A 13,653-nucleotide genomic window follows, 5' to 3' on the forward strand; every position below is an offset into this window, starting at 1 on the left:
AGCAGCAGTAGCAGCACGGAGTCCAATAGCCGATTTTGCAAATTTTTCGCTGGCACTTGTACTCCTTTGACCACTTCACTTTCAACATGTCACTTGCTCTTGATTTCTTGTTGCCTCCTCCCCCTGCTTCGTACAAGACTGATCAGTCCCACGTTGTCCACGCTGGCTTGACTGGTAATGTGATACTATGAATTAGTACATTCCAGTTGCTAATGCATACACTATAGCTACCAGCGATCGTGTTCTTGAACCTGTTGGTCCTGGTTTCTTCGCCTACGCTCGCCGTAAGAGACACAACCGTACTTTCTCTGAAGATGAACGTCACGAGGCTGAGGAAAAGGCCAAGCACATTGTTGAAGAGGAAACCGTCGACTTTGAATATGAAGAGGTTGATCCTACCACTGTCAACACTGATCCCACCAACTGGAAGGTAAAAAAAGAACAAAAGTGGATGCTAAAAGAGGAGGATATTGACACATTGTATTATAGCAACAAGACAACTATGCTGTTTTGGGCTTGACTAAGCTTCGTTACAAGGCTACCGAGGAGCAAATCAAGAAGGCTCACCGTCGTATGGTCTTGTTGCACCACCCCGATAAGAAGGCTGACAAGAACGATGATGCTTTCTTCAAGTGTATCGCCAAGGCTTATGACACCTTGATGAAGCCTGAGACTCGTCGTCAATACGACTCTGTTGATTTCGGCATGATCGCTATCGATGATGATGTTCCCACTGCCAAGACCGAGGGCGACTTTTACGAATTGTGGAACCCTGTCTTTGAGCGTGAAGCTCGTTTCTCCAACAAGCAACCTGTTCCTACTTTGGGTGGTCCTGAATCTACCAAGGAGGAAGTCGAGAGCTTTTATGACTTTTGGTACAACTTTGATTCGTGGCGTTCGTTTGAATGGCTTGATAAGGAAGGCGCTGAAGGTGCTGACAAGTAAGTGTGATATCGAATGTATATACTTTAGGGATCAAAGATATTGACGAGTGTGTTCATATAGCCGTGACGACAAGCGTTATCAAGAAAAGAAGAACCGTGCTCAACGTGCTCAACTCAAGAAGGAAGACAATGCTCGTCTTCGCAAGCTTGTTGATGTTTGCTTGAGCGTTGATCCTCGTATTGCCGAATTCCGTGCTGCTGAGAAGAAGCAACGTAACGCAAAGAAGGATGCTAAGGCTGCTGCTGCTAAGGCTGCTGCTGAGGAGGCTGCCCAAAAGGCTAAGGAAGAGAAGTTGGCTGCAAAGAAGGCTGCTGAGGATGCCAAGGCTGCTGCTGCTGCTGCAAAGAAGAGCAAGGAAGCTGCAAAGAAGAACATTAGAAAGGAAAAGAAGAACATCAAGACCATTGTTCAAGAAAACAACTATGCTGTTGCTGGTACTGCTTCCCCTGATGACATTAACAAGCAATTGCTCAAGCTTGATGAAGTCCTCGAGAAGAACAAGGAGCTCGAACAACTCAAGAAGATGCGCACTGACTTTGAGAAGGCTGTTGCCGATGGAAAGCTTCCTGAAGTGTTTGCTAGCTATGCCAATTAGATTCGTATAGAGTAGTTTATTTAGATTAAATGCATGTTACACGCGATGGTTGTCTTCATCTGATTCTTCACTACTTAAGAAACTCTCATCCAATCCACGTTCCAATGCACTAAACTCAACCGATGGTTCTCGGACATCATCAAAATCAACCCTGGCTGATCTTGCGGTCATTGAATGCTTGTTTCTAGTTGTCAATGTTAGTTTATCACGCATGTCATTGAGGATGATTAATGTACAACTTACTTTCGTACGATCATGAATAAACGGAAGAATTGGATGCAATTACGGATAACAAGCAACACAGTGTCAAAGATGGCCTCGCTGCGTTCACCAGCTGAACAACCAGATGCAATCACGATCAACGTGATGGCGCAGAGCGTAACGAGAATGGTATCAATGATATTCCACACCGAGTTCCAATAAGCCTATATAGAATGAGAGGGATCACACAAGAGTGAATAAAGCCATGCATTGTTGTCATTGTGTGTTACGCGTATACGTTACCCTCCTTAGCGCTAACAATCGAATACCAACTTCAATGATCATGGCGAAATTGATCACGCTCTCGAATACAATGAACATCAATGTCGGGCTATATGGGAGGAGGTTCATTTAGTGATATGCGTTGGTTCTTTGTCTCCCTTGCTTTCTCTTTCCGGATCCACGCTGCGTCTTTCTCCACCCGATCCTACCATGTATCTCGAAGGGACTATACAACTTTTATCAGTACATGACAACATCAGCATACGTGTCCAGCGATTCGTACCAGTATTATTGAAACCAAACTTAAAATGGCGAGACAAAGGTAAAGGATAATATAGAATTGGGAGTACATGAAGCGGTTGGCCATGCCCTGAATCATTTCGGATCTCGTTAGGCCATGTTGGGTTCGAGCTGATCGTTCTGTGAGCAAGGCATCGGTGTCATCGTCGTTCATTGCAGTGTATAAGCCGAAAAGAGTGGGTTGTAACAATAGAGGTATGTGCTGTTGAAAAGAAAGCAAGCGTAAATGCAGCTCCGATGATGTGCGTGTTACCATGCTGAAAAGCACCTGATTGATACTGCCACCACCAGCCATGGGGAAACGACAAGTCCTTTGGAACCTTTTAATGGTAAATATCGATATCGCATGTTATGCATTGAAATAATGTGAACTAATCATCGAACCTTTGTTGCATTTCGATTTGGCATGGCAACCACCCCCATAACAACGACTGCTGCTGCATGATTGACAGATCACGTATCCCACAAATGGGAATCATTCCTGGGCCGCACCTAGTACTCCTGAGCGCACGATAGTATAGCTGCTGTTGAATCGTAGCAAACCAAACATGATTGTTGGCAAATTATAGATACGTGCATCCTATAATCTTTCTATTATTCTATGGGCCAAATAAAAGAGCACTCCACATACACGCACATACCAATGCTATTTCGCCTTGACACATATCAGAGATCAAATGGTCAACTTGAGAAAACCTTCATCATCACATCCATGTGCTGTGAAACAAGGGTTAAACAAGAAGGATCAGCACAATGAATTCTGGACAAGCCATCTCCTCAAATGGAATGAGTACACAAGCATTAAAGATACGCACACGGAACGACCCGAAGCATCTAACTGAAATAGCCATAGGTTGATTATCATCATCGCGTGGTAAGATCCAAGGGGTTTTTGTGATCGATCGAGTTGTGTTGGATCAGGGATTATTTGTGGGTATCGATAACAACGTGTATGTGTGTGTGTATGGGGGGAGGAGAAGGCACTTGCTTACGTAAATGGCAAGGTTACCAAACCAAGATCGTCCACACCAAAGAGAGTGGGAATGTGCGTGTGGGGAAAGGGACGAACCATTGATAACTTTGCGGGGAAAGTTATAAGTTGTGTGATTTTGTGTGTGTGAAAAAAAAGGGTGGGTTCGCACACAAATGCATAATGTCCTTTTCCCCGAACGAAATGGCCGATACACACAACATGACACAAAGTTTATAGCCCATGAATCCACCTTTTTGTACTCATTTCTGTTTTTGATCTTCTTCAATTGTCTTTTCTTCTCACTGCTTGACGTTTATTAACATGGAAACCAAATCACGTCGTCGATCCTCTACACTCTCCACATCTCCAAAGTCTGGCGGTATTAGAAGACGTGCTACGAAATCGCATGTACCTGCAGCTTGTGTAAGTCCGTCATTTATGCCAAATGGGATCATCCAAATATTTATGATTCCTTTGCTTTGCGTAGGTTCATTGTCAAAGAGCTCATCTTGCTTGTGATGGTAAATCTGGATGATGCTATGTAAGAAAACTCGCAATGACTGACACAATGCCTTTACCTTTACCATGTAGTCGAACGTCCATGCAAGCGTTGTGTGCAGGCGGGTCGTGAAGACAATTGTTTTGATGTGCAACATAAGAAACGTGGGAGACCAAGAAGGCGAGATCGTGAAGAATCGGTTGGATCCATCGCATCTAATTTTGGGTCTATGGATGGTGCATCCGGCATATTGGTTCCTGAAATGATCCGGTCATCGTTTTCTTTGACACAGCCGGTGCAAGGAGTGGATCAGTGTGCCAATTCACCTGGCACAAAAGATAGCCATATGGTCACGGTAAGCTTGGATATCATACTTAAAAAAGGAACAAGGTGATGGCTGAACAAATCATTTTTACAGCTATTCTTGTCAATGGATGTATGCTGTGCCCGTGTATCTGATGAATCATTGCAAGCGCTTGGTCTATACCCTCACGAATTTGCACACCGTTCATTGTACGATTTCATTTTCCCGGAGCAAAGCGATCGCCTTGCACGTATCCATCGATGTCTATTGGATAATGCTAGCAGTGTATGTGGTGTTAAACATATGCCTCCTACCGAACGCACCACCGCAGATTGCTTTTCCAATACCTCACCAGCCATGTTGATGACTATCGCTAATGGCTCGCAAACACTGAAAGAGACCTTGAACTTTAAGACATCAAGTGGGTCGTACGTACCAATGCAAACACGCTTCTATCTCGGAGGAGGTCTAGGCTCAGATTTGTTTGTATCGGATTCTCTACAACATCTATACATTGTATGTTTGGCCACAATTGATCAGCAACCACAACCCAAGATGGCAGATACCACCATTGAAGATGATCCACTACGCGTTCTACTATCAGAAATGGAGCATCCACTTGGTCTATATAGCGTAAGTATCGATGATGTGAGGATCCATAAGAAGAATACTAACGCATTTTTTTATTAGGTGGATGCATCCGATCCCTCGACACCATCCAACAACAGCGTTACAGGAAGTGGATTGCTTCTTCATAATGGCGACGATGGATACATGGTATCACCATCATTGAGCATGTCGCCATCTTCTTCACCAGTCAACATTCCATTTTTGAGTAAGGATGTTATACAAGAATCACCCTCTGTAAGTATTAAGGATGTGCGTTTTTGCAAAGCAAGGGAACTTTGGGATTAACAAGTGATCGTGATACAGGGGTTATTATGGCAGGATCCATGGATGTCGGCAACGACCGGGAATGATTTCGACATGCTTAATATCCACGGGTGAAACGATAGCAAGCCTTGAGTCATAATAATGGGAGCAAAAGCATGTGGGAAACTGGAATACGAAATAATGGGCAACCGATCGAGGTCTAGAAGAATCATCTAAGATGTTGGATCCCCTTGTTGCTTTTGATGTACAACCTGTCAAGATACCCACCACCTATATACAACAGCTGTTTGCATGTATTACATCCACAACAACCGTTGATCAAATGGTGTAGGAGCAGCTGCTGCTGTCATAAAAGATCATCATCATGCCAATAGCTTCATATAAAGAGTACCTGTATAATACCATCAACACAGCATAGCATACATGTAGCATTGACTACTTTAGTATATAGCAGGGAATAAACGGATCCTGTGTTGCCGCGGAATACGCAAGTGCTTTGATATCCCAGTGCATGGTAATACAAGTACCATCCTTGTGATCGTTTTCCAATCCTTCGTTATCGTTAAATGAATACCTTGGGCTCCAAACCATCACGTACGTGGGTGATGAGTGAACAGTAGCCATGCCAACCAACAACATTGCTTCTACCAAAACCCAGAGCTATGCAAATACATGCATTGATTGAAGCGTTTATGCATGATTCTATAATGCGTTGCATACCAAACTACTTTTTAAGCTCCTTTGTCTCTATAACGTGTAGCGTGCTGAAACTGATAAAGCAGCCCTGTTTACTGATGGGGTCGAATAAAAAACATGTGCGGGCGGGCCCGCTGGATGATTCAGTGTAACCTATTCTTTAAGGTAAATTACCATAGTTTTCTACCCCAAGACCCAAATAGGGTTTCTTGTCCGATCACCAATGGAATGGAATATAAAGGATACTACTCTGTTAACGGGTCAACTTTAAAAAATCGCTCCGAGTAATCGGGCAGCTCAGTATAGCTTAGTGCTGACTTGGATGCATTATAATGTGGTTGGGGAGATGTAAAGTGCAAGAGCTGTGTATTGAAAGGGTTAGCTTATCATTTCAAGGGCAAGGATGATAGTCTCACTTTACCCGGTAACTTGCTAGTTTAGTCAAGCGGGAAACCTCATCACAGCCATAGAAATTTCCATGCTGTTACAGCACATCCCATTGGCTATCAAGGGCATCAATGATATTGGGAGATCCAATGAGCTGATCAAGCGTACGACAATTGACATCCTAGTTTGTGTTCCTTACTAGGCAAAAAGTCAAAGATCCATGTTTCAGCTACATACCAGCTATAACAATCAGTTGATCTCTCCTTATGCAAATACAATTGACATGTAGGCAGCTGTTTTTCCAACTACATGTTCATCACAGCTTTTATCAAGAAGCAAATTTTGGCTACCAAAGCTATTGCAATTGGGACCCTTGGATGAAATGAAGCATTTGGCATTGTATACGAATGCTATATTAGATGCTATACTTTATTCAACGATACGCTGCCCGTGTTGGAAGGTGATCATGTAGGTCTATGGCACAATGGTATCCCTTAATTGAATGGGTGGTGATGGATCACTGCTATCATCAAATTACAGCTTATCTACATCATATCAAGGTTATGCCCTGTTCAAGGGTAGATTACAAGCTATTACATCATTTGCCATGAAAGGAATGTGCATCACATGATAAAGTCATCAAGCGTTTGCTATGAACCTGTTATTGTATATACAAGATTGTATTCCACATCCATCTTTTATAGAATCATTATAGGGTGAGAAAATGAGAGAACGGAGAATATGGGGTAGGTGAGTGTCTATAGTGTGGGGTAAATGTAATGCTTGAATCGGGGATACAAGTATAGATGCTGCTCCAACCACAACCCAGGAAGATGAACCATGATCCTGCAACAACAACACGACGACGACACCAAGCAGTCACCCAACACCAGGATCGATCTGGGATATTCCAACCTCCACGCACAAAAACCTAGTCGGCTTTTCCCATGTTGAGGGTTGCACGTCTTTTCTCTACTATGGCATCCAACGCAGTTGAAAACGGCAAAAAGCTCGCTGCCTACAAGGCTGTTGATGAATACATTTCCGCCAACCACAAGGTCGTCGGTATTGGATCCGGCTCCACTGTGGTCTATGCTGTTGAACGTATCTTGCAGCGTCCTGAACTCAAAAACATCGTCTATGTCCCTACCAGTTTCCAAAGCAAAAACTTGATCATTGATGGTGGCCTTACTTTGGGCTCTACCGAGCAGTAAGTGTGTGTGTGTGGAAATGGGCCCGTTCACGAGGTGTATCGATGCTGATTCCACAATGTCAAAAGATTCTCTGAAATTGACGTGACCATTGACGGTGCTGACGAAGTCGATGAGCAATTGAATGCTATCAAGGGAGGTGGTGCTTGTCAATTCCAAGAAAAGGTTGTTGCTGAACTCGCCAAAAAGTTTGTCATTATTGCCGGTATGGATTGTCACGTGAAAATCATAAAGATAGAAGGGTATAATTGACAATGCCGTGATGTTCATGCATGTTTAGACTACCGCAAAAAGTCCACCAAGCTTGGTACTCAGGTATGTGTATCCATGGATACGGGCGGATGGATGATGATGGGAATCAAAGTGATTGATGATGAGGGTTATCACATAGTGGACCAAAGGTGTGCCCATCGAAGTGGTTCCTATGGCTTACAAGGGTGTCATGAAAGCCATTGAATCCAAGTTGTCATGGAAACCTGAAAAGGTGACTTTGCGTATGGTAAGTTTTACTTGATTGATCCCGACAATGGCTTCAAAAGTAACACGATGTGGTATGGTATATATAGGCCGTCAACAAGGCTGGTCCAGTGGTGACGGATAATGGCAACTTTGTGGTGGATGCTCACTTTGGTGGCATTGATGATCCCAAAGCACTCCTTAAGGAACTCAAACTTTTGACCGGCGTTTATGAAGTCGGCTTGTTTTGCAACATGGCAGAAATTGCCTACTTTGGTGAAGAAGATGGAAGTGTAAGCACGCTCAAAAAGTAAGAATAAAAAAAACTTTGTCGGATCCAAAAGTCAATCCACGCGTCAGAGCGAAGATAAAAAAAAATGGATAGAAAAAAAAACGTGGAGCTGCGCGCGTAGCTATGGAGCACGCTTTTTTGATCATTACTCAGACTCGAATTTTTTTTTGCGCGTTGTCAATCTCCCCCCCCAACCCTCCTAAATTTTTTTGCATCAACCGCGCTCGACCCTTTTGTAACACCTACGCGCGCGTATACTACACACACAATTCAAGCGCGCTTGCGCTTGCGTGATTTTGTAATGATAATGAGCTAAATGCGTTATATTTCAACTCATGACTGTACAGATAGATGAAGCTAAAAGAAAAGAGAAAGGAAACCACGTTGTGAAAAAAAAGAGATCAATGTAGAGAGGAGGAATGAGTTAAGCGGGAAAAAGAGGTAAATACAATGGTGTTGATATGTTGTGCTTGTGTTTGTGCGTGTTTGGGAGAGAATGGATGGTACGGGGAAATAAAGCTGTTTGATGCATGTGATGGATCCAGGAAGTTTGGCTTGCGTTTATTTATGCCTTGGTGGCCTTGGATCGTGGGGAAGACCGAGAGCCCTTGGCAGAAGCAGCCTTCTTGGGAGCAGCAGCTTTCTTGGTGGCAGCAGCTTTCTTGGTGGTGGTAGCCTTCTTAGTAGCAGCAGCAGTCTTCTTAGGAGCAGCAGCCTTCTTTGGGGCAGCAGCCTTCTTGGTAGTGGTAGCCTTCTTAGTAGCAGCAGCCTTTTTGGGAGCAGCCTTCTTGGGAGCCTTCACATTGGCCTTTGCAGTAGTAGATTCCTTCTTGGTAGGGGTCTTGCGCTTAGTAGTAGTGGTCTTCTTGGTGGTAGTAGCCTTCTTAGCAGGAGCCTTCTTAGCAGGAGTCTTCTTTGTCTCAGCAGCCTTCTTGGTCTCAGTAGCCTTCTTAGCAGCAACACGAGTAGAAGTCTTTTTGGCAGCAGTGGTAGTAGCCTTCTTAGCAGGAGTCTTCTTGGTAGTAGTCTTCTTTTCAGCCTTCTCCTTATCAGCAGGTGCAGCAGACTTCTTTTCAGGCTTGGCAATCTTCACGGTACCAGACATGCCTAATAGAACACATCACCTTGATCAATAACCCTTACTCTTATTCCACATTGAATGTTCACTTGAGCTGTGTGATACACGGTGTGATGCCCTCTTCCTTTCCTTCCTTGCATGTTTTGAGCGCATCCAACCCATCCACACAAGCCGAAGTGATCCATCACACTCTTTGATCCTTACCCTTAGGAAGAAGGAAAACACCCTTGGCAACACCACGCTTGATAGCAGCATTGACTTGAGTATCGAAATGGGAACCAGCGGTAAGGCCGTAGTTGGCAAGAATGTACTTCTTGATGGCGATACGGGAGCTACCACGACGTTCCTTCAAGGCAAGGATAGCAGCTATGGAGATAGATAGATAGATAGAGGTTGATACATTGCCTTTCTCACTTGGTGTCATGTAAAAGTCGTCATACCTTTGATCATAGCTTCGTACTAAAGAAAGGACGACATGGTGGTGATTAATGGGATGGGTCAATGGATCAAACAAGACATGTTGCTTACGCTAGGATGGTTAGGGGCAGCCTTCTTGGCAGCAGCAGTAGACTTCTTAGTAGCAGGAGCCATGGATAATGTTTTTCAAAAAGATGAGGGAAAAAGAAACGTGAGTGGGAAAAAGAGTGGGCCAAAAGGTTGGTTGCAAAAATGTCGGCTTATATGGCCACTTTCAAGGAGCATGGTCCAATCAAATTTTGAGAAAATTTAAAATGTCAAACAACACAGCAGCGCGTACACGCGATTTCTTTTTTCTTTATCCTTTATGCACTATATCAGCATTTCCCTTTGGCTGCGGCGCCTTCGTTCACGAGCACGTTCAATTTCAAGTGCCCGAGATGTCATGGGTGTTCCATTGATCGAAGCACGATTAGGCAGTGTCATGAACTTGGGCATAGGTCGTTGTTCGAGATCGAGAGAAATGTTGATTGCTAGTACATAAATGAAAGGGATATAAGCGTACAGCCCCATTGAAAAGTAAGCATGTTGATATTACCTGCTTGCAAATGTTCAATCCATGATATCATTTCGACATGTGAGGATAGACGTAGCAGCAATTGTGGACCATGAGCTGTTGTGAGGCGGAGTACATGAGGTCGTTTTGTATAATCCCAAGCACGACCGGCTTCAGCACCAGCAAGGGATAGCGTATGTATTGGCTGATAATAATAGCGTGACCATTGAGCAAGTGGTAATCTTGATGGCAGACGCTTTTCCAAACGAGAATAATATCCACTCCCATGAGGTGATGCTCTATAAATGCGAAGTACGGTACCCCATAGCTCGAAATACAATTTCCTATATCAACCATGATTGTTGTCAGGATGCAAGTACATGTGTGCGTGTGTGTGTGTGTGCGTGTGTTACTGTTACTGTTATGTTTACCTCCACAAGCGCCACCGGGTTCTTACACCTGGGGCATCCATTTCACGTTTGATATGCACATGACCCATTTTGTATACGGTGCATTTGTAAGGCGGCAATTCTTCCCGACCCTCTTCTTCTCGGGGTAAAATACACGACCGACATTTTTCCCAGCGTTTCATCAAGGCTGTATCATGATAATCAGGTGGTGATGTCGATAAAACAATGAGTGATCTTCGATTGATGGTGGATGCAGTGCTGGTTGGACGTGATGTATTGTTATTATTATCATCGTTTTGTTGTTCAGGAGAAACGAGACAAACCGGCATAGATAATGGACGGCGACGAGGAGGTGTTGTTTTAGGTGGACGTGGTACAACCATGCCAGGTCTACCTACTCGAGTTGTTGTTGTTGTTTCTTGGCGATTTATTGATGATGATGGTGATGTTAGAATAGAGGATGTGGATGCATCAGGATCATTGTATGCAGGAGGAGGTGAACGATGATGGTCATCTTCTTCTAGTTGTTGGTGATATGATGATGTTGTTGTATGGTCTAAAGGGTGTTGTTGTTGTATCTCATTGGGTATCTCGTCTTCTTCTTCTTCTTCTTCTTCTACTGTAGTTGTAATTGTGCTTTCACTAAGGACCGATAAGAATGAGGAGCGCACAGACGACTTTTGTTTGTCGTGTGGAGTGAACGTGATGTTGTTGGTGGTGGTGGATTTTGAAAATGGCGGGGTCGGTGGGCTACTCGGTATCCATGCCGAAGAAGAGGAAGACGATAAACTCGGCAATGCATAGCGATCCACAGCATCGATCACACGCAAAATATTTTCTTGCTCCTCGGCATTTGCCGGAATTGACAACACTGAGTGGCTACTGCTCGGTGATTCAGGTATATCATTGGTGGTCGTGGTATTGTTGTTGTTGTTATTGTTGGGACCAATCAATACCAATCCCTTGTAACTGAGATGTGAATGAATGGCTCGTATACAGTGACAAAGTCGTCGATAATCATCAGCGTCGCATATCCCAATGTTGATGTAGTCGCTAGGATTCTTCATCAACAATAGCCGAAAAAGATCGATTTGCTGATCCTCAAACAGTGGCATCAAATGTGACAGTGATAAAAAGTCCAGAATGAGTATTGGCAGGCTGTCTAAAATAAAGGGTATAAAGCTATTTAGAAGAGGTGGTGGTGGTGGTGGTGGCGACAACGACGAAGACTATCAAGCTATTATTCATACATAATGCAAATTTGCCGTGATCAACACCGGGGCGAGTAGAATAGGATATGTAGTTTGAGCTCATTGGACAGCAACAGTGGTGATGGTGGTGGTGGTAACAACAAGGAAATGAAGCAAAAGAAGGAAAAAGAAAGACTTGAAGGAGGCCATCCGGATTTGTCAAGGATAAAAAATATGCAGCCGATTGACTGGTTAAGGCGGGTTGATGATGTTCCGCTAACGCGTACCTCGTGATCGCAATGAGTGGGTTTTTGCATCATGGCGTCGGTTTCTTAGAGAGTGTGGTCATCATTTATGCTGGATTAGGTAGGCAACTAGCCTTGTTGGATAGTTTGCATTGTCGTGAGAATAAGCGGTGATCGACTCTTTCCCCCCTTCTTCTCTTTCCCCTTCATCTTACTCTTGTGGCTCCTTACATTCTATAACAAACAGCAGCAGCACATCACTTTTGCCATGTGTCAATTACTCAATAAATCATAATTGTGTGTGTACACCACCACTTTTCATTACTCACACTCGCTTTCTTTCCATTGCATGTTGCACAATGCTTTGTTTGTCGATCTCCACCACCAAATGAAAAACCGCGCACCTTTTGCCTCTCCACGTCATGCTTCTTAGTCGTCTTCCTCCAGAGGTCCTCCACAACATCTTTGCCTTTCTTGTCTTCTCCGATCTAGAGATCCTGTTGGACATTGGATCGATTGCGCAATCAACACAGGATTACTTACAGCGACATTACGCGTTCGAATACAAAGCGACTTGGCTATTGAAGCAGCATTTCGAAGCAGCCTTGAAGGAGGGCCAATCCAGTAAAAGTGTCTCGAGTACAATCGCCAATGAGCTATTGCAGCTTTTGTGTCAAGCGGCCAGCACCCATGAGAGGAATGAGCAAAGTGAAAGATTCAGTACACTGTTATCAGCCTTGGAGCAGTGGATCGGGCAACGAGTGATATACCCACATCTCACGGCAGGGATGGAATGCAACTATGCGTCATTGTGCCTAGCAATCCGACAGGCGTATCTTGAGCAACCAGACATACGAGCTATGCACGATCCTGTGAGTGAGTAATACATACATGACATTGCATGACTAGAGGAGGATGTTTTATTGACATTGTTTCATCACCCAAGAGATATCGTCGTCGCAATACAAGATATCCTATTGCTCCTTTTCTCCCTCGTGAATTCACTCACATTTGGCGTCTTCAATGCAACAATGTCACAGAGCTCTTGACATGGCCCACTGGTGGATTACCATCACTATCAGCACAACGACGACGCACCATTCGATTACGTTTTGCAAGGTTTTTTGGTATGTTGTTTCAAGCAACGAGCGTCTACTTGGAATTCAGCTTGGATGGGACCTTTGATGAATGCGTACGAGAAGCCTTGTTGTCAGGGGATGTGGAAAGTTTGCTCGTCATGTGCTTAGCAGCTGAGCGGCCTGTGGATGTGGATAACATGTGCATGATGGTGTCGTTGGCAGAGGAGCAACTTTGGAGCTACATTGATTTAATGGCGGATTTGACGGAATCGAACCCGACTCCCGAACAAGAGGCACGCTTACGTCAATCGGATCAGCATCAAACAACAACACCAGCAGCACCCTCCTCCTCCTCCTCTTCTTCACTCCCGGAATGGTTACTTCCATCTAGATATCGGATACATGAATCTGCACCATTACGATTAAAGGTAAACATCCTCTAGTGTGGGAATTCGAGTTTCACTTTTTTTCTAACCTCTTGACAACAACAACTCAGTTATTGTATTATTTAGTGGATCAACAAGATTGGAAATGGTTTGACGAATAAAATAACCCCCCACTTGGTTGTGATGGTTTCATATCCCTGCAGCAGTCGGAGGAGAAAGGAGAGCGAGAGAGTGAGAAGGATGTTTCACTTTTGCAG

General features: G+C 44.1%; 7 protein-coding genes across 7 annotated transcripts; 4 read left to right on the plus strand and 3 right to left on the minus strand.

Moving 5' to 3' along the window:
- Window positions 1-86: 86 nt before the first annotated feature.
- On the plus strand, window positions 87-1,540 carry O0I10_009363 (uncharacterized protein; the record flags this gene model as incomplete). Its single annotated transcript, XM_058489355.1, has 4 exons — window positions 87-174; window positions 228-430; window positions 490-941; window positions 1,006-1,540. The coding sequence occupies 4 exons, from the start codon at window positions 87-89 to the stop codon at window positions 1,538-1,540; spliced, it is 1,278 nt and encodes a 425-aa protein (XP_058339880.1).
- Window positions 1,541-1,576: 36 nt separating this feature from the next.
- O0I10_009364 (uncharacterized protein) lies at window positions 1,577-2,477 on the minus strand (the record flags this gene model as incomplete). Its single annotated transcript, XM_058489356.1, has 5 exons — window positions 1,577-1,724; window positions 1,784-1,965; window positions 2,045-2,132; window positions 2,233-2,249; window positions 2,307-2,477. 5 exons carry the CDS (start codon window positions 2,475-2,477, stop codon window positions 1,577-1,579), a joined length of 606 nt encoding a protein of 201 aa, XP_058339881.1.
- Window positions 2,478-3,617: 1,140 nt separating this feature from the next.
- Window positions 3,618-5,107, plus strand: O0I10_009365 (uncharacterized protein; the record flags this gene model as incomplete). The annotated part of the gene is made up of 6 exons (XM_058489357.1): window positions 3,618-3,719; window positions 3,784-3,817; window positions 3,888-4,150; window positions 4,214-4,732; window positions 4,790-4,963; window positions 5,033-5,107. The coding sequence occupies 6 exons, from the start codon at window positions 3,618-3,620 to the stop codon at window positions 5,105-5,107; spliced, it is 1,167 nt and encodes a 388-aa protein (XP_058339882.1).
- Window positions 5,108-7,053: 1,946 nt separating this feature from the next.
- On the plus strand, window positions 7,054-8,057 carry O0I10_009366 (ribose 5-phosphate isomerase A; the record flags this gene model as incomplete). The annotated part of the gene is made up of 5 exons (XM_058489358.1): window positions 7,054-7,286; window positions 7,356-7,492; window positions 7,568-7,602; window positions 7,679-7,786; window positions 7,854-8,057. The coding sequence occupies 5 exons, from the start codon at window positions 7,054-7,056 to the stop codon at window positions 8,055-8,057; spliced, it is 717 nt and encodes a 238-aa protein (XP_058339883.1).
- A 543-nt stretch (window positions 8,058-8,600) lies between these two features.
- On the minus strand, window positions 8,601-9,704 carry O0I10_009367 (uncharacterized protein; the record flags this gene model as incomplete). Its single annotated transcript, XM_058489359.1, has 4 exons — window positions 8,601-9,142; window positions 9,318-9,479; window positions 9,554-9,572; window positions 9,642-9,704. The coding sequence occupies 4 exons, from the start codon at window positions 9,702-9,704 to the stop codon at window positions 8,601-8,603; spliced, it is 786 nt and encodes a 261-aa protein (XP_058339884.1).
- Window positions 9,705-9,902: 198 nt separating this feature from the next.
- O0I10_009368 (uncharacterized protein) lies at window positions 9,903-11,611 on the minus strand (the record flags this gene model as incomplete). Its single annotated transcript, XM_058489360.1, has 3 exons — window positions 9,903-10,063; window positions 10,129-10,430; window positions 10,518-11,611. The coding sequence occupies 3 exons, from the start codon at window positions 11,609-11,611 to the stop codon at window positions 9,903-9,905; spliced, it is 1,557 nt and encodes a 518-aa protein (XP_058339885.1).
- Window positions 11,612-12,353: 742 nt separating this feature from the next.
- O0I10_009369 (uncharacterized protein) lies at window positions 12,354-13,557 on the plus strand (the record flags this gene model as incomplete). The annotated part of the gene is made up of 3 exons (XM_058489361.1): window positions 12,354-12,803; window positions 12,878-13,438; window positions 13,507-13,557. 3 exons carry the CDS (start codon window positions 12,354-12,356, stop codon window positions 13,555-13,557), a joined length of 1,062 nt encoding a protein of 353 aa, XP_058339886.1.
- Between the last annotated feature and the right edge of the window lie 96 nt (window positions 13,558-13,653).

The sequence above is a fragment of the Lichtheimia ornata genome (assembly GCF_029851405.1).
Source record: "Lichtheimia ornata isolate CBS 291.66 chromosome Unknown scaffold00054, whole genome shotgun sequence".
NCBI lineage: Eukaryota > Fungi > Mucoromycota > Mucoromycetes > Mucorales > Lichtheimiaceae > Lichtheimia > Lichtheimia ornata.